Source organism: Rattus norvegicus, chromosome 1, assembly GCF_021556685.1.
Source record: "Rattus norvegicus strain SHRSP/BbbUtx chromosome 1, alternate assembly SHRSP_T2T, whole genome shotgun sequence".
NCBI classification, from domain to species: Eukaryota; Metazoa; Chordata; class Mammalia; order Rodentia; family Muridae; genus Rattus; species Rattus norvegicus.
Window position 1 is genome coordinate 190712798 of NC_141534.1, and position 20506 is coordinate 190733303.

At 47.2% G+C, this 20506-nt stretch overlaps 1 protein-coding gene across 5 annotated transcripts in view; it reads left to right on the forward strand.

Annotated features, from left to right (window-relative positions):
- Positions 1–19126, forward strand: part of Slc5a11 (solute carrier family 5 member 11) — a 74925-nt gene extending 55799 nt beyond the window's left edge. For 4 of the 5 annotated variants that reach the window (XM_087630806.1, XM_087630835.1, XM_087630789.1 and 1 more), the window contains 8 exon segments: positions 4910–5115; positions 6740–6875; positions 11253–11360; positions 11649–11799; positions 13950–14118; positions 15336–15551; positions 16133–16301; positions 18877–19126. In XM_087630806.1, coding sequence (XP_087486932.1) covers positions 4910–5115; positions 6740–6875; positions 11253–11360; positions 11649–11799; positions 13950–14118; positions 15336–15551; positions 16133–16301; positions 18877–19079 — 1358 coding nt within the window. In that variant the 3' untranslated portion in view covers positions 19080–19126. 5 annotated transcript variants of the gene reach the window in all.
- Positions 19127–20506: the final 1380 nt, after the last annotated feature.

Here is a 20506-nt window from a genome sequence, read left to right on the forward strand (position 1 = left end):
ATCCGTGGGTTCCAGGCACCCAGGTTTTGGTCTTCACACTTGTATATCAAGTGCCTCAGCTACTCAGCCTTCTCCTTGGCCTGTTAGTCTTTTAAATTGCAAGACTCAAGGCAGTGACTGCCAAACAAAGCCAATAGTGTAAAATGGCTGCCAGGTATGCAGATACACACACACACACACACACACACACACATAGGCACTTGAGAGATTGAAGACAGCTGGAGCCCAGGAGCTCACAGTCAGACATAAAGAGACAGGACGTTAGAAAACAAACAAAACACGAGGACTCCAGTCTGGGCAAGCGGCTTCAGACTTCAAACCTAGGCCATCTTGCCCCTGGCAGGGAAACATAACATTTGTGGAGAAGCCCGGCAGTGGGTGCCGAAGTCACAGGAAGAATTTGGCTTTTAGCCCTGCATGGGGCACGGACTGTGTTTTGGACCTATGTCACTTTCAACTTTCAAATGAGATTTCAAAGAAATAGCCACAGAGTCATACATTTTTTTCATGTTTCAAACCATAAATCACTTGCTAGCTTTTAGTCGGATTGTTCTGCACCCTGGTGAAGAAAAATAAGTTTCTTCATCTCTATTTTCTCCCCCTGCCATAGTAAAGTTTTGTATGTCTGAGAACACCCACTTGTTGGTCCCTTTTGAAAACCGCCTTTACTGTATATAGTAATCTTCTGCACCTCAGCGGGGAGGTCTGCTGTTCTCACTTCTACTTCTCCATGTCCTGAGACCCTCCTTTGGTTGCCTTGAAGTTTTCTGCATCAACTTTTTTACTGTTTAACTTTTTTCCCCCTCCATCTTTATTAACTTGAGTATTTCTTATTTACATTTCAGTTGTTATTCCCCTTCCCGGTTTCCAGGCCAACATCCCCCTAACTCTTCCCCCTCTCCTTCTATATGTGTGTGCCCCTCCCATTCCTCCCCCCCATTACCGCCCTCCCCCCAACAATCACTGGGGGTTCAGTCTTGGCAGGACCCAGGGCTTCCCCTTCCACAGGTGCTCTTACTAGGCTATTCATTGCTACCTGTGAGGTCAGAGTCCAGGGTCAGTCCATGAAAGATGGATGAAGCAAAGAAGTGCAGGCCGACAGGAACCGGATGTAGATCTCTCCTGAGAGGCACAGCCAGAATACAGCAAATACATAGGCGAATGCCAGCAGCAAACCACGGAACTGAGAACGGGACCCCCGTTAAAGGAATCAGAACAAGGACCTTAAGAGCTGAAGGGGCTCGAGACCCCATATGAACAATCAACCAAGCAACCCGAGCTTCCCCGGACTAAGTCACTACCTAAAGACTGTTTAACTTTTAACACTTTTTGCTTTTTTTTTTTTTTTTCCTGTGTGGCTGAGGCCATCGCTGAGCTTCTAAGCTACTGTGCCTGCCTGGTCCCTTCACCCTTTAGCTGCAGCTTTTTAATATGTAAATATGTAAATGGGGGTTGTGCTTATCCTCACTGAGACTCTCAGGATTTGGGGAAGTGTGGTTTAATGGCACATTTTGATTTCTCACCTCTCCTCTTGCCTCCCCACCTCTCCTCTTTCTCTTCATCTTCCTCCTCCTCTTCCTCCTCTTCTCTCCCTCCCCCTCTTCCTCTTCCTCTTCTTCCTCCTCTCCTCCTCCTCTTCCTCCTTCTTCTCCTCCTGGATGTTCTGGAGCTTGCTCTGTAGACCATGCTGGCCTCCATCTCCACCTCTCAGGGTTGGGTTACCGCTGGGATTAAAGGCCATTGCATCATCATACCCGTTAGCTCCAAGCCTCACCAACCCCTATGTCACACTTTCCTTCTCACGGCCTCTTCTTCCTACCTCAGCATGAGTTATTCGGATTTGCCTGTTTCCCAGCTTGCTGATGGCTTCTTTGGCTGTGTTGTCTGCTGACGGAAGAGCGATTGCCATCTCTGTATCATCTCCATTATAACCTTTCACCTTTTTGTTTTCTTTCTCTCCCTCTCTCTCCCCTCCCTCCTTCATCCTTTATCCTTCTCTTTCATTTTTTCCCATTATTGGGGAGAAAGCCAACCTCCTTATGCTTACCCAGCATGGGCCCTACCACCAACCACAGCCCAGTGCCATTTAGCCCTTCCTCATGTATCTCTGCTGAGAGCGTCCCTCTAGTCATGAATATCGACCGCATCCGCACTGCAGCCTGTATAACCTATTAATCACGGTTATTTTTCATTTCCGGTCTGACAGTTGCAACATCTGGGTCACCTCTCAGTTGGTCTTTATCACTTTGTTTCAAAACGGTAGGTCATTTTTCCTTTGTTCTTGGGCACCTCGTTATTTCCTTCGATGTTGAGTAAATTGAATTTATGTTTGGATGTGAGCTTAGCTCTTTGGCCAGGTAGTTAATGAGGGACCAATCTGGCTAGGGGCTGAGCCGAGTTTAGATATTATTTATTTATTTATTTATTTATTTATTTATTTATTTATTTAATGATAGCTCTTTTGCACACCTCCAGCTTCAAATGCCTTGGGCATTGCCTGTGCTGTGATAGAGTCTGGTCTTCCAGAGGGTTTTTGGTTTTTGTTTGTTTTGTTTTTATGTCTGTTACGGACACGAAAACTTAGAAACAGGAGAGCTTTGTGTTGGCTCACAGTTCTGGGATTTCAGTCTGTCGCTGTGAGAGGACCTTATGGAACAGAAGTTTACATCATGACAGCAGGAGTCAGCCAGATGACAGGAGATAACCAGGTTGAGAGGCAGTCACCGTTCCTTGCTCATATATAGACTATGACTTATTAAATTTGATTCCAGAAAAAAATAGAAAACCTTAATAGTCTAATTTCTAAAGAAGAAACAAGAACATTTGATACTACAAGCTGTCCTGGTAGAAACAGGAAAAAGATATTTTTATGACTTGCTGCCATGTAAAATATAAGATACACCTATTGAAATCAAAGAGATGATGTTATTATTTATAGATACTGATATGATTGGCTGCTTAATGACCTGGAAAAATGACCTGGAAGGGGTTAAGTAGATCAAGATAAAATTCAGGAGCCATTATCTTTTATCTAAGTAGTGTTTTACTTGGTACTCTGACAGCTCCTACACTGGCGCTACCAGAGCGTGGTTCAAGGCCAGCAACCTCAGTGTCACTCTGAGGCTCATAAAAGGAATCCTAGTCCCAAGCCTCGTCTGTCAAGTCAGGGTCTGCACTTCAATCAGACAGAATGCCAGGCCCGGCCTTCACTCTGGCCTATGGTTCTGCACTTCATCCTTCAACAATCACCAAATGATTCATTAACTTAGGAAGCTTGATCCCACTCCTGTCTCAATTCCACACTCAACTCTTCTGTCTGCTGGGGTTTGTCTGGTTGGGGTCACTTGCTTCTCAAAAAACTTTTAATTTCTTTTATCGCTTGGGTATTGTGTCTGCATATGCCTGCATGTATGTGTGTGTGTGTGTGCGCGTGTGTGCATGTATATATATATATATACATATATATATGTATAGATATAGATATATAGATATGGGGTGGGGGTGGGATAGGGTGTGTGAGTGTGTGCATGTGTGTGTGTGTGTGCGTGTGTGTGTGTGGATATATAGATATAGATATAGATATAGATATATAGATATGGGGTGGGGGTGGGATAGGGTGTGTGAGTGTGTGCATGTGTGTGTGTGTGCGTGTGTGTGTGTATATATAGATATAGATATAGATAGATATAGATAGATATGGGGTGGGGGTGGGATAGGGTGTGTGAGTGTGTGCATGTGTGTGTGTGTGCGTGTGTATAGATATAGACATAGATTTATAGATATATAGATATATAGTATATAGATATATAGATATAGATAGATATGGGGAGGGGACAGGATGGGGGTACATGAGTGTGTGCATGTGTGAGTGTGTGCTTGTGTGCATGCATTTGTGTGTACAGTATCTGCTGAGGTCAAAAGAGGGCGTTGGATCCCCAGGGACCAGAGTTACAGATGGTCGTGAGCCTCTATGTAGATCCTGGTTATTGAACCCCATTCCTCTTAAGCACTCCAGCAAGTGCTCTTAACTGTTGAGCCATCTCTCCAGACAAGGGGTGAGGCAGCTCTTCTGTACTTACCCTTGGGCGGCTCACCTGTTCCTGTCCTGCCACCAGGACCAGCTCTACTATGCTGCCTAGGTAAGATATGGGGCCTGCTCTCCCAAGTGCCACAGCTGGTGAGGAGTGAGACCAGCTCTGCACAGCCCTTGAACATTGACACGGTCCCAGGCAGCAGCCTAGACCAGGGATATCTGCCTGGCCTTTGATGGTAATATGAGCCACAGACTTGGCACAACCCCTGCTGCTGCATAGCCAGGGACATGAACACGGCCCACAGCACCAGCCGGCACATTACCGTGGTTTCAGGGGGCAGCAGAGGTTACTCCCAGCAGGCTGTTCCTCACTACCCTCCGATTCCATTTCTGCCTTTCTTCACGCTGTTCAAACTGTTCAGTATCTTTTCCTCTCCCGACTCTCCACCACACACTCGCACACCACAGTGGCTCCCACTACAGGGGGGACACAAGGCAGAGGGGCCTCTGGGGCCTTCATCCAGTCCAAGCTGCATGGAGTTGTTGCTGATTGTGTGTGTGTGTGTGTGTGTGTGTGTGTGTTGCACTCACACTATTTCACTCACACTATTACACTCTCACTATGGTGTGTGCACATGAATACACCCATACGCCCGCATGCCCGAGTCTCTGTGTGTAAACAGATAAACAACAGAAAACTATTCAGAGGAGCAATCTACAGCAGGTATGAAGACATAAGAGGAAGAAGGACAGACTGAGAACCCTTAAGGGGACAGAGTTCCTCAGCAGCTCTGCCCTTACTAGGCCACCACCTGTCTCTACCTTGCTACATACTCCACGATGTCCTGGCAACCTTAGGCTTCTTCTGCTCCCTAGGCTTTGCAGCTGTAGGTGGGATGGAAGGCCTGAAGGACCAGTACTTCTTAGCTCTGGCTAGTAACCGGAGTGAGAACAGCAGCTGTGGCCTACCCCGAGAAGATGCCTTCCACATCTTCCGCGATCCATTGACATCTGATCTCCCCTGGCCCGGGATCCTGTTCGGAATGTCCATCCCGTCTCTTTGGTACTGGTGTACAGATCAGGTAGGGAGCTGGCTGAAGGCCTCCCCAGGGCCTTGGGGTGAGTGATGTCTGTGGTGTGACTTTGCTATATGCTGTCCTCTGTTTCCCCACCTCCTCCATTCCTTCCGTCCTCTCCTCTACCAGTGGCTTTACTTCTTACATTTACAGATGCTAATGGTGGATCTGGAGCATCTGGTCACAAGGGGTGGGTACCACTGCCCCATGTCTGGGGAGTGCTAGCCATAAGCTCCCTTGTAAGAAGATAAGAAGGAGATGATAAACTTTACTTCAAGATTTGAAGTGCATGTCATTTGTTCAACCAACAGCCCAGACGATCCAGGCACTTAGGAATCTGGAGCCAATCTGAAGCTACTCTGCCATTGCCTGGGGACACAAAGAGATGACAGATAAGCATGTCCCATGAGAGGTTAAGATACTTTTTAAAAAGTATGGTGAAACAAAAGAAGTGAAAGCACACAGAATCAAAAATACAAAGAATCAGTCGACTGCTACAATTTCTATCAGCTTCAGAATTTAAAAGCCACAGACTGATATTGTCTTAGTCATGACCAGGGCCTTTGAGTTCTGAGTGGATGAATCTCTTGGATTCTAACACTTGTCCTCTGGCTCAGTTTCTGTCACTATTTCTGCAGTTATAGCATTAGCATTTTATACTTAGCACCACTCATGCAAATTATGGCAATTATCATCTGTGAGAAATTACTATGTGTTAGATGCTGTCCTGAGTACTCCAAATACTTCTACCTAATTCCAAAGCTGTCCATTTGGTCGGTGAGAATACTAAGGCAAAGAGAGGCGGCCCTGGGTGCTCAGGTTCACACAGCCAGGCGGTGAGGAGACAGGCTTGAACTCAGGCTGTGTAACTCCACCTCTAAAGTTCCTCTGAGGTGACACCATCAATGTGATATCATCAAGGTGACATCATCTCCTATGAGATATCCAGGGTGCAGCCTGCCAGGTCATGTTCTGTCCATGGTTAGCGATCCCACTGGGGCTATTCTGGTAGAGTACATCTTTCCTTTGCCTTCCTCAGCATTTACTTATTTTCACCGTATGTCTATGAATGTTGGCCAGGATGTATGTCAATGTACTATGTGTGTACCTGGTGCCTGTAAGTGAGAAGAGGGTTTCAGATTCTCTGGGACTGAGGAACAGAAGCTTATGAGTAACCATGTGGGTGTTGGAAACTGACAATAAATCCCCTGCAAGGGCAGCCATCTCTCTGGCTCCTCCTTTGCATATATATGTGTATGTATAATATGCAATGTGAGTATACATATATTTATATTCATATACATATATGCATATTTTATTTAATACCTATATATATATATATTTCTACTGATAGATTTAACTGGACTATCTCTAGTACATTCTTTTACCTAACTATAATAGCCAAAGAGGTAGGTTAGTTCTGGAGTGAACTGTAACTGATGACAAGGTCTAACAATAGGAAGGGGGCAGTAAGGAGTCATGGTCACCGCAGGCAGATCAAGGGATAAAGGTGAAGAAAAATGCCTTCTCCTAAACAAAGACCCAGATCTCAGTTCCTTCGCTCCTCTGAGGAGATACACACAGCCAGTGAGCACACCGTCTTCAGCTTTCAACCACCTTCGTGTTCCAGGTGATTGTTCAGCGGAGTCTGGCTGCCAAGAACCTGTCTCATGCCAAAGGCGGCTCCCTGATGGCCGCATACCTGAAAGTGCTTCCTCTTTTCCTAATGGTGTTCCCTGGTATGGTGAGCAGAATCCTCTTTCCAGGTGAGGAGGCTGTTGAGGGATCTAGAGGTCATTGGTCTGTCCGCAAGTCTCAGGTTTAGGAAATGGTCTCCCGATCTATTGACTGACTTCACCCTGCTCCCCAACATTGGCTCAGCAGACAAGACCCACTGGTGTGGATGCTTGTGGGAGTCTTCACTCTTCACACCATAAACTACCCTAAGGTCATGTGGTTCCCAATGCTTATTCCCCAAGACAAGTCAATATGCTTGTGCTCTAGGGTTTGAGCTCAGTGTTCTGATAACTTTGGTCTGATGGAGCCCCTCCCGTGACAATAAATATCAGGGTACATAAATAACTCTATAGTCTCACACACACACACACACACACACACACACACACACACACACACACACACACACATGGCACCACCACCACCACCACCACACACCCCATAAGGTTTTGTTTTTGAGACAGAATCTTATATGGCCTAGGCTGGCCTTGAACTCATGATGCTCCAGCATCTGCCTCTCAAGTGCTGGAATTACAGGTATGCACCACCATGTTTGGCTAGCTTTTGTTCTTTAAATGTAGTCAGGAGGTTTATACACAGGGATAAACAGTACTTAATAGAATGATGTGGCCAGGAGCCTCTGTGGAGCTGTGGTGTCAGGAGCTGGTGATTTGCACATAACAAACCTGTTTTTCCTTGAGCAGCACCAAGGGAACCATGAAGTGGAAATTGTGCTCCCCCCCTCCCCACCCCAACATATGTTATACAGAAGCAAAGAAAGGATAGGATGAACGACCATCCAGTAGCCGGTTGTTTAGAATCTTTAAGAATAGGAGGAGCTGGAAGAAGGACGCCATCCATGGTGCTGAATTCTGAGAGCTTGTCTCTTTAGCCCAGATGGGGATCACAAGTCATGTCCCCATGTAGAGGGCAGACAGCTTAGGAAAAGCCACCAGGGTGTGGGGAAGGCAAGATCTGAGATCTCAGCTTCTTGGTGACTCCATGGAAAAGTATACAGCCGTCGAGTAACAAGGAGCACAGTTAACAAGGAGCACAGTTTAAAGCAACACTCACTGTGCACCTGCTAAGGGCGGTCCCTGTGCACGGGCAGGTCCTGATGGTTAGGGCTGTTCTAGACTGTGTGTGCTGGAGCCTCAGCTCTGCTTCATAGGAGCTATGTGGCCTCAACCTCGTCATTTAACTTCTCTTCCCTTTGTTTTCTCATCTGTAAGGTGGGTAGGGGGTGAGGTCTCTGTCAAGCAGATGTGTCATATATAGTTATTAATTAACAGGTAAGTAATTGTTATTGAATGATGTGCTATCACAGGGCTGCTGGGGTCATTTAAAACTTAGTTGAACCAATTAATTTCATCAATGTGAACATTCTATCTCTCCCACTTCCTCTCTCACCCCTCCCTCCCCTCCCCCCACCCCCGCCCCCTTGTGTGTGTGTGTGTGTGTGTGTGTGTGTGTGTGTGTGTGTGTGTGTGTGTATGAATGGCCGATCTCTGTCACTACACCTTACTTTTTGAAAGGATCTTATTGACCCTGGAGCTCGCTGACTCAGCTGGACTAGGGGGCACTGAGCTCCAGGGTCTGCCTGTCTCCATCTTTCCTCAGCATTTGCTTTACAGACCAGCTCTGTGCTCAGCTTTCCATGGGTGCTGGGCACCTGAGCTCAGCCCCTATGCCTGTGTAGCAAGCACCTTACCAGCAGGTCATTTCTGGTCCAGACCATACCATAGGAAGAGCACTGTGTTCCTCACCGTAAGGAGAGCACTGTGTTCCCCACTGTAGGGAGAGCACTGTGTTCCCCACTGTAGGGAGAGCACTGTGTTCCCCACGGTAGGGAGAGCACTGTGTTCCCCACTGTAGGGAGAGCACTGTGTTCCCCACTGTAGGGCGAGCACTGTGTTCCCCACCGTAGGGAGAGCACTGTGTTCCCCACCGTAGGGTGAGCACTGTGTTCTCCATTGAACATGCTTCGCGAGCTTTGCTCCCATCATGTGGCCTGAGCTTGAAGGTTGCATTTTTAGGACAAGCCCTTGGTAGTTAATGACTAAATGTCTGTGAGAGGGCCCTCCTCCTTCTCCTCTGCAAAGAGAAGAAGAGCACTTCCCAGGGTGGAATGAAACACACAGGTTTGAACTTCAGCGGTGGGAGGCTTCTGTGCCCCAGCAGTGAGGCTGTTGAGCATTTTCTTCTCTGCTCATTTCTTCAGAAGTTCTTAGTCCTTGATTCTTCTGAGGGGTGAGGTGTGCATGCATATGGCCTATGGGTGTCTATGGATTTGTGTGTGTGTGTGTGTGTGTGTGTGTGTGTGTGTGTGTGTGTGCATGCGCAGATACAATACATGTGTGTGCAGGTACATGTGGAGAGCGAGAGTTGCTATTGTCTCCTCAGTTTTGGTCTATCTTATTTTAATTAAAGACAGAGTCTCTCCGTGAACCTGGAGATCACTGATCTGACTAGAACGGCTTGAGAATGAGCTCCAGGGATCTGGCCAGCTTTTCCTATGGTTTCTGGGAGCTGAACTCAGGTCCCCAGGCTTGCTTAGCAAGCGTTTTACTGATTGAGCCATCTCCCCAGCCCAGTCTTAACCCTGTCTGAGGGATACATCCCCAATGATCTAAGGACTTCCTACTAAACTCCGTCTCTTAAAGGGCCTCCAGACATTGCCACACTGAGGACCCAAACTCCCAACACATAAAGTCAAGCCACACCCTAGCCACAGCAGAGGTGCACCACTGAGACAAACTAGAGAACCAGGATGGATAGGCAATTTTATGCTGGAGAAATCAGAGAGTTTCTCAGGAGAGGAAAAAAATTGGGGGAAAAAAAGCAAAACAGTAGGGCTGGAAAGATGGTTCATAGTGAAGAGCTCTTAACACATTTCCAGAGGACCTGAGTTCAGTTCCCAGCACCCAGGCGAGGCAACTCACAACCCCCTGAAACTCCAGTTCCAGGGGATCCAACACCTTTTTCTGGGCTCTTGTAATCACATGCACAAGTCCATTTACAGACACATACGTGGACAGAGAATTTAAAGATAAAGGTTTTTGTCACTGCTGTTTGGTTGTTTAGTTGGTTTGGTTTTTCAAGGCTGAGTTTCTCTGTGCAGCTTTGGCTGTCCTGGAAATCACTGGAATTAGATCTGTAGACCAGGCTGGCCCTGAACTCAAGAGATCTGCCTGTCTCCTCTGCCTCCTGGGCAGTGCTGGGATTAAAGGCAGGACCTCTACCACACAGTGTAAAATAATTTTTTTAAAAGGTGAGAAAAGAGAGGAAAGATATTCAGGGTTAGAAACTCATGGAGAGCTTGAATCTAAAATGAGCCCCAATACCTGAGCCCTAGGAGCATCTGAGGGAGGCAGGAAGTGGGGGTTAAAAGCACTGACAGGGCTGGGGTGCAGCTCAGTAGTAGACTGCGTGCCCGGTATACACAAAGCCCTGAGTCCTAGACCCAACACCCATGAAAAAAGAAGTCAAGTATTCTTTTAAAAAGTAACATAGAGGGACTTCAGTGTAGATGTGATTAGCTGTCCCCCATTCTAACAGCCGAGGAGATGAAGTCTTAGACAGGATTCTTCCTATAACTGGCTATTAGGTAACACATCTGAGGTGGAATTCTACCTATGACTGGCTGTTAAGTGTCACAGCTCTATTTGACGTCCAGTGATAGTAGTGATGTGTTCTTAGTATGTTCTGTATGATCAGACTTGGGTGCTGAATTTTTAATGTGTATTAAATTGGTTTGGTCTTTTTTCCATTGACCTATATTTTAGCCATTATTTTAGTGTGTGTGTGTGTGTGCGCGCACACACATATGCATCCAAGTATGCCATGTCACCTGTGTGAGGCCTGAGGACAACTTGCAAGAGTCTGTTCCCTCCTTCTATAATGTGGCACCGTGAGATTAAAGGAATGTCCTCAGGCTTGCTGGCCCTTCATCTGCTATGAACTGTGTGCATGTCGGGGCTAGAGTGGAGTAAGTTTGTCTTTGTGTATGTGTGCACAGGTGTCATGACATCCGTGTGGAGGTCAGAGACAACATGTGAACGTGAGTTCCCTCCTTCCACCACAGAGAGCCCAGGGATCAAACAGGTTGCCGACACGGTCAGCACCATCTTGCCAGCCTTGTTCTAATCTTACAAAACGAGTTGCTTTTGCAGACAACAGTCACAGTAATGCTATGAAGTAGTATGTTATCACCCCCGTTCTATAGATTGGCAGCAGGAGCTCAGAAAGCTGGAGGACATGGCCACAGCTTAGAGTTGAGGCTCTTTTCTAGTTCTCTTGGCTATAGCTCATGGGCCCTTCTAGGGCTGGCCTGGTTCTGGCACACTGTAGCCGGACCTGGGCTCAGGACCTGTCTGTCTCACTGTGGGCTTGCATTTCCTTCGTAGATCAAGTAGCCTGTGCGCATCCCGACATCTGCCAGAGAGTCTGTAGCAACCCCTCTGGCTGTTCAGACATCGCATATCCCAAACTTGTGCTGGAACTTTTGCCCACAGGTAATGTCCCCTCCCCCCCTATACTCAGCCCCCTGGACCACCCAGAAAGAAGGACACTGTCTGGGTGCTAATCTGAGGTATGGCTGAGATGGAGAGCTATGGGTACCCCAAAGGCCAGAATTTGGCAGGACCACAAAGTTTTGTCTGACTGTGCCAATAGAACGTCTACCTCCTCAGAGCTGAGCCATCAGGATCGGTTAGCTTTGGGCCTGGGTAATAGGGTCAAAAGGGGAGACAGAAGCTGCCATCAGAAAGCCCAAGGCCTATAGACCTCCCTTCTGCCCCCAGGACTCCGTGGGCTCATGATGGCTGTGATGGTGGCGGCTCTCATGTCCTCCCTCACGTCCATCTTTAACAGTGCCAGCACCATCTTCACCATGGACCTGTGGCACCACATCCGGCCACGGGCATCTGAAAGGGAGCTCATGATTGTGGGCAGGTAAGGCTTTATAGGGTAGGACTCTGGGCAGTGGAATGTCCAGATGCTGAGGAAAGAGGGGACCGAGCTCATGACCAGGCAAAGTCAGAGTACCCAAGCTGCCTTGGTCTCAATTGCTGCTGCTGAGAGGGACCTCTGTCAGAGCCACTTATTCAAGAGATGTCCTCTGAACGCCCCTTGTGCTCCAGTATTAGAACAAACAATCCTGTAGTATAAGCACACAGCACTAAAAGGTCTGTATCTGCTGGCCTAATGCTAGATGTGGAGAATCGGACAGTTAAAGCCCCAATGAGTGTCCTGACTGGGAATCAGGAGACCTAGACATCCAGAGGAGAAGCAGCAATCTGGATTGGGACCGGGGGGGGCAGCAGGAGGTCTGGGTAAGGCAGTGGGGTGTTCTGAAGCTGGGGCAGGGATAATTTCTATTCCAAGTCTCTTTCAAGTCCTGATGTCCAGGAGGAGAGCAGAAAGGAGCACTGTGATAATGTGACATCGAGTGGGCACAGATAGGCTGCTCCCTGAAGCTCTGCCACTTAGGAGGAGGCATGTCGAGGGCTGCCTCAGCCATGGCTCAGGAAAAGAGTCCTTAGACTTGACCCCAAATGCTGACTCATTACAGAAGAGCCAGATGTACTGGACTTGATCACTTCAAAAGCCACCATTAAAGAGATATAAAGACTAGCCACAGCCTGGAGAAAATGCTTGCAAGCCACCTTACATGCCTAAGAACTTGTAATCTAGAAAATATGAAGCCCTGTTAGAACATAGTGTGACTAACTGCCAAAACAGCTGAATAGGCATTTCAACAAGGAAGATGGAGAAATGGCCACGAGCCTGCAACAAGACGTTTAGCATCATTTACTACACGAGACACCACTTCTCCCCACTAGAATGCCAGTAACAGCCAGGCATGGCAGTGCACGCCTGTCTATCACCCCAGTGCTTGGAAAGCTGATGCAGGAAGATAGAATTCTTGTGCAGTACAGATGAGACTGGATGATTCCATTAAAAACAGCCTATGGTTCCTTATTATGTTAAGCATAAACTTCCCACGTCACTTAAAGGTTTGTATTCTTAGGTATAAGCACAAATGTCCAGAGACCACAATTGTATACATTTATAAACTTATAAATATATAAAATTCAGATGTTTATATAAGTAGTTTACAGTAGCAAAGGGGCAGGGGATGATTCTGCTCTCATCAGCTGGCGAAGGACAAGCAAAGCGAGAGAATGGCGTGTTCATGGCCAATGCTTTTCCATCACAATACGCTGATGGTGATTATGTGGATGGGCTGGTAAGATAGCCCAACAAATAAAGAACACTTAACTACCAAGCTTGATGACCTGAGTTTGATGCCCAGGCACCCCATGGTGGAAGAAGAAAGCCAATTCCTATAAGTTTTCTGACCTGCACATGAGGGCCATGCAGCCTGAATGACCCCTACAAAATAAATGTTTTACAGATTTATTTATTTAGTGTGTATGACTGTTTTGCCTGCATGTATGTTTGTGTACTGTGTGTGTGCCTCGTGCCCTTGAAAGCCAGAATAGGACACTGGATCCCCTAGAACTGTAGTTACAGACAGTTGTGAGCTGCTATGTGGGAGCTGGGACTTGAACCCAGGTCCTCTGGAAGGGCAGCCTGCGCTTTTAACCACTGAACCATCTCGCTAGCCCTAATGTTTTTGGTTTTTGTTTGTTTTGTTTTGTTTTAATCAATGCAACATCCTGAGGAGTTAAAACACACTTGTAATTCCAGCCCTTGGGAGGCCTTCAAGGTTTAGCTTGGGCGTGTACTGTCTCTGAAGAGGATGAAATATGGATGTGTGTTAACCCTTAGGTGGACCTTAGAGACCCTGGCACAGCTGAGGCAGCAGCTGAAGGGCAGAGGGCACTTGTAGGAACTCCAGGGAAGGGAAACATGGAGGGAGCAGAAATAAACTGTAAATGGGGGAGGGGATGTTTTGCCTGTGCTGTGTTGATGGTATTCTGCAAATTCAGCAAAGGATACTTCGTTGTATTCCTTGGGGAGGGGATGGGGAACAGGTCTCTTGCCTTGCAGATCTCACAGCTCAGTGAAGCTGCATAAGGAAGGTAGGAAAGTGGGTGTTCAGAGGGAGACAGGCACGCTCCCCTCTCTCCTCACAGGGTGTTTGTGTTAGCACTGGTGCTGGTCTCCATCCTCTGGATCCCCGTTGTGCAGGCCAGCCAGGGAGGTCAACTTTTCATCTACATCCAGTCTATCAGCTCTTACCTGCAGCCACCTGTGGCCGTGGTCTTTATTATGGGATGTTTCTGGAAGCAAACCAATGAGAAGGTAAACCTGAACTGGCTACACAATCCCTGGGGTGCTATCCATAAGCACTGGGAGAAATGATGGGGAGTGGTCTGGCAGGGACTTGTGTGGGCTAGCCTTGTCACCAGGGAGAGCAAACCCTGTGTGGGAAGCCACGGGAAGGGTGCCACCAGGCCATGAAAAGCCTGGATAAGGGTCCGCAGAAATGTCTCCTGGGTTTGTTTTTTTTCGAGTCAGGGCTTTACTATGTGGCATATTTCTATTTCTGTGTTAAACTATCCTGACAAAAACCTTAGGGGAGAACTGAGCTTGTCTTTCCAGGTCATAGTCCATTATTATGGCACAGTTAAGGTAGCGAGGACTTGATGCAGGTGGTCATATCAGCTCCAGTCAAAAGTAGGGAGGTTGACGCCTATGCGCTGTGTCCAGTCAACTCCCCTGCTCTAACACAACTCAGAGCCCCAGACCAGGGAACAGTGCTGCCCTTTCAGGCTGAGTCTTCCTACATTAAGACAATCCTTCCACTGACAGGCCCACAGACAAGCCTGGTCTAGACAGTCCCTCACTGAGCCTCCCTTCACAGGTGATCCTATGTCAAGTTTACAAAAGAAACCATCACGCTCAGGTTGGCCTCATCAGATTTTCCCGCACACATCTCCTGAGTGTGGGGGTTACAGGTGTTCACCACTGCACTTGGTTTTGTGACACACTCTTGGCATTGACGGGGAAACCAAATTAGAAGGGAATGTGTGTAATCAGTTCATTACAGTTGGGCATCTGCACCTGTGCGCTCAATCAGACCCAATCAACAGCAGGATAAAAATATTTGCAAGGAAAAAAAAACTGTGTCTCTACTGAGCAAGCACAGACATTTTTCTGATGTTATCATATAAATGGTACAGAATGGCAGCTACTTACATGGTATTCACATTGTGTGCTGGTGTTATACATAACCTGAAGATGATTTAACGTGCTTAAGTGGATACACATAGGCCATGTTCAAACGCTGTAACATCCTATACAGGGGATTTGAGCATCTGAGAAGTTTGTTATCTAAGGGGCCTAGAATTGACCCTTCAGGATACTAAAGGCTGACAGTATTTGGAGGACTTGGACAGGTCCATAACTCCATACCTTTGCAATACAGTGAGCATCACAAGAAAGACAAGCTCTTGAGATGGCTTCTTGAACTTTTGGTGACCTTGGCATCCCTAAGATGGCTTTCCTTTGGTTCACAGGGTGCCTTCTCAGGCCTGATCTTGGGCTTGCTGCTAGGATTGGTCAGGCTGATCCTGGACTTTGTCTACGTGCAGCCTCGGTGTGACCAGCCCGATGACCGTCCAGCTGTGGTGAAGGACGTCCACTACCTCTACTTCTCCATGATTCTGTCGTCTACCACCCTCATCACGGTGTTCACTGTGAGCTGGTTCACAGAGACACCCTCCAAAGAGATGGTACATTTGGGCTAACAGGCCTAGTCTCTGAGACTCATCAAAAGAACAGAACACAGACTCCAGGCTTAAGCAAGACGATTGAAATATTCGGAAAGTCTGGAGTAGGGCTTTAGGAACAGTGATGCAGAACTCAGAAAAGGTCATCAGACTCCATTTTCTGATTCTGCTTCAATTCATACATCCATGGGGAGCCAGGGAGTTTCTAGGGCCATGGAACTTTTTTTTTTCTTAGAACCGCCATTGTGTAAAGTCACAAACATTCCTGGTTCTTGGCAGTTCTTGTCAGCTCAGATGTAACCTTGTCCTTCTTGTCCTTGCAAAGTCTGAGTGGAAGGGCCGCTCTGTGGCTCACAGGGCTATAGCCTAGAAGTAGGACAGTTAGATACTACCGAAAGGAGGGCTGTCAGAAGACAGGGGAGCAAGTGCAAGGTATGGTTGTTGGTTCTGAGGGATTGGGGGAACTGGTGCTGCTTGGAGGACACGATGAACACTGTCCAACATGAAAGCCAAGGTGGGTGCAGGAAAAAATAAGGAAATATGGCAGCTTCCACCTGTGTCTCATGGTCGTCTCTGCTTCTTAGGTCAGCCGCCTGACTTGGTTTACTCGTCATGAGCCTGTGGCCCAGAAGGACTCAGTTCCACCAGAAAACCCCCTGTCTCTAACCATTTCTCAGAATGGGACTACAGAGGCCACAGGCATCAGCATCCAGTTGGAGTCAGTTCAAGAAGCTACGACCAAAGCCCACAGTGGTGAGTTGCCTCTGGTCTCAGTTGTAGAAGAACTTAAGCATTGTATGTTCAGGGGGATTCTGCCAGATCACCATCTAGAAAGGGGGAAGGTTATGAATTTCAGCATCCCCTGGCTCCAATGCCTGGCTTTCCCCACCAACTAGAGGAGACTCTTCAGAGATGCACTAACACAAACCCAGAGCTCACGGAGACTCCGTGTAATCCCACACGGTAGGCTGGAGCACTACAGCAGTCCTCAAATCACTGATTTCAGTTTAACTCCATTTATAAAATGTGAGTTAATGTTTTAAATTTGGAGATTTCATATGAGAGCCTTTATTTCTATCTCATGGACAATGGGAAAACCTGGTGACAAAAGGCCTTCATATTTATGTGGCAAAGTTATCTCTCGGGATATGAAGATTCAGGTTGTCATTTTAAAAAGTCATGGATACTAACTTATGTCAGTTCAAGGTAAAAAACTCCGAAGATCCCCCTACTCCCACCCTTGGACTTTCTTTTTCTTCCAGTGCTAGGGATTGAACCAAGGGCCTATGCATGCTCAGCCTAGAAAGTGAGAAACCCCAGGTCACATGTTTGAAAAACTAGGTGGGTATTGTGGTCTAGGAGTCATCTCACAACCATATGAACACCGGTGTCAGTCAGACCGGGATAGTTTATCAAGTACACACTCCAGGACCGAGTGATCAGGCTGTGGTACAGACCTGGGAGTTGAACCATGACACTGAATTACGATCTTACAGCGCTTTTAAGCCAAAAATCCACAAACATCTATGCCCAAGTTATTTCCCCAGTCAGCATTTAGGGATAGGGGATTTCCTTAGGAACGTGTCTGTTATAAACGTACCCTGCTCCCATTGGTTGGGGGGTTCAACTGTGGCAGGGGACTGGCTTGTTTAATATTCATGTCCTAACTTGTCTACCAGGATGGGACTTGTCGAACATTCATGCCTTAAATTGTCAACCAGGATGTCAGTTACCCAGGCACATGCTTCTTTCTGCCAAGTAGATGTCAGTTTCCACGGAGGTCTTGGGAACTTAAACTTTACTTGACCCCTACCAAAATGGAAGCCTTGTTCCAAATAGTTTCTTATATTGGTACAGGTGTCTCTCTTAGGTTGGGGTCTATCCCAGGGGTAGCTTACAAAAGCAAATACCACAAAAGCTTATATACAGGAAGTGCTGTTGGTTGGTTGGTTTGGGTCCAAGTTTATTGTAACTAACTACACAAAGCAGGCCTAACTGACTTCTGTTGTGATTTGTTTCCAAGAGCGCAGAATATAAGAGAATATGCAATCAACTTGGGCATAAGAAAGTTTTTTTTTTCTTTTTCTTTCTTTTTCCTTTTTTTTTTTTTTTTTTTTGGAGCTGGGGACCAAACCCAGGGCTTTGCGTTTGCTAGGCAAGCGCTCTACCACTGAGCTAAATCCCCAACCCCGAGAAAGTTTCTTAATAACAGCAGTAACGGCATATAAGAAAGTTTCCCTATGACATTAGTAACAGGAAAAAGTGGCAGGCTAGCCAAGTAATGGTTTACCTAGGCCTTAACACTTTACCTAGGGAGGCCTTAACATTCTATCTAGTCCTTAACAGTGAGCACATGTCTTTGTAGAAGTGAAGCCACTGCTATCATATTCAGTGTATAGACTGGCTTCCCTGAGTCAGGTGGATCAGGTCTGGACTTCTGTATGCTGCTGGGTGTGTAGCCTGAGTGTCACACAGACAGCATTCCCTCAAAGTGCCCAAAGTCATTCATCTTCCTGGAAGGCACTGTGATACAGAGCGGGGAACAGAGCTGGATCATAAGCCCAACAGCCACTACTTACCAGCTATGTGGCTTTGCTAAGTTAGGGTGAGCCTTGATCCTTTTCATCCGAAGACATGATACTCTTCCAGACGTGAGATACCAACAGATATAGCTGTTCCTGGGTGCCTGAGAGAAACTGACCCCAGAACCCATAGGGGTGCTGAAATGTATGACTGCTCAAGCCCTTGGTATAAAATGGCAAAGTAGAGGCTGGGAAGGCAGCTTTCAGTAAAGTACTTGCCCTGCAAGCGTGAAGACCTGGATTTGGTCCCCAGGAGGGAAAGCAGTAGGAACATGGTGGCTCCTGGAACGCAGAGCCAGAGTATCACTGGGCCAGCAGCCTGACGTACTCAGGGAGTCCCAGGCCAGTGGAAGACTGTCTATAAAAAGACAACAACCAAAAGAACGGTGCCTAAGGTTGTTGTCTGGCTTGCACACAGGCCCACACATGTGCACACACAAATGCCACAGGACCTGCACATAACCTATGTACACCCTCATGCATACTCGAACTCAGTTCTAGATTATCCAGAACACCCCATCCAATGTCAGTGCTGCAGAAGTAGTCACTACGCTGTATTATTATTTAGGGAGGAATGATGGGGAAAATCTGTACTTCTCTGAATACTCTGATTCATGTTTAGTTAAACCATCAAATATGGAAGGTCTTCCAGAAGAACATGAGTTCTGTATCTCACCTGGACACATGTAGTTGATCCTCTTCCTCTTAGGGAGAGTCGGCTCCCTGTGACCTTCCTCTCTTTCTAGACGGCGTGTCCCCCAAACAGTCCAAGGTGCTGAAGGCCATCCTGTGGCTCTGTGGGATGGAAAAGGACAAGGAGGAGCCCCCAAGCAAAGTGGAGCCTGTCATAGTTTCCTTGGAGGAAAATCCCTTGGTGAAAACCCTGCTAGACGTCAACTGCATTGTGTGCATCAGCTGCGCCATCTTCCTCTGGGGATACTTTGCGTAACTCAGGGTGAGCCAGGAAACGATAATAAAGCTGTGTGTTTACCTTCACGCTTCGGAGGTGCTGCTGACGAGCCAAGAAGCATCTTCTCCCTAAAAGGAATGGGTGGGTGGCCCTGGAGCTTTCCTCCCTGTGGTACTCCTTCCTGCTAAGAGTCTGTGGGAAGCAGGCTTGTGCAGGTGCAGCCCTGAAACCTCACATATGTGAAAATCAGAGGCGGTGGGGTGATGGCACACGCCTATAACCCCAGTTGCCTCTGAATTAGGGGACTGCAATGAGGCCAGCTTGGGCTACCTAGCAAGACTCTGACACACATACACATGCACACGCACAGAGTAAGAGTTAGAATGAGAGAGAAACAGAGAAAGAGAGAGAGAGAGAGAGAGAGAGAGAGAGAGAGAGAGAGAGAGAGGAAGAGAAAAGGAGAGGAGGAGGAGAAAGAGGAGGAGGGAGGGAAAGAGAAAAGGAGAGAGGAGCTGAAGCACGGTGTGGTGGCCTACAGCTGTAATCCCAATACCTGGGAGGTGGAAGCAGAGGGCCAAGAATTTTGGGTCAAGGCCAGCTTGCCTGGGCTACATGAAACCCTGCCTCAAAATATAATAAGAAAAAAAAATAAGAAATGAGGACATGAGATAACTGTGTGCACTTTGCCAATTCTAGGTTAGTGGCTGAAGAGATGGCTCAGAAATTAGGAGCCCTTGATGCTTCTGCAGGGGACCTTTCAAGTCCTCCTATAAATGGGCCATTCTTTTTGTGTGTGTGTGTTTTTTTTATTGGATATTTTTATTCATATTTCAAATGTTATTCCCTTTCCCAGTTTCCCATCTATAAGCTCCCTATCCCATTCCCCTCCCCTTTTTCTATGAGGGTGTTCCCCCTCCCCAACCATCCTGCTTTCCTGCCTCCCTGCTTTGACATTCCCCTACACTGGGGGGTCCAGCCTTGGCAGGACCAAGGGCTTCTCCTCCCATTGGTGCCCAACAAGGCCTTCCTCTGCTACATATGCAGCTGGAGCCATAGGTCTGTCTATGTGTACTCTTTAGTGGTAGTGGTTTAGTCCCTGGGAGCCCTGGCTAGTTGGTATTGTTGTTTTTATGGGGTGGCCAGACCCTTCAGCTCCTTCAATCCTTTCTCTAACTCCTCCAATGGTGAGCCCATTCTCAGCTCAATGGTTTACTGCTAGCATTTGTTTGCCTCTGTATTTGCCATGCTCTGGCTGAGCCTTTCAGGAGACAGCTATATAAGGCTCCTGCCAGCAGGCACTTCTTGGCTTCACCAATATTGTCTAGGTTTGGTGGCTGTGTTTATATGGACTGGATCCCCAGGTTGGGCAGGCTCTGAATGGCCATTCCTTCAGTCTCTGCTCCAAACTTTGTCTCTATATCTCCTCCTAGGAATATTTTTGTTCCCCCTTTTAAGAAGGACTGAAG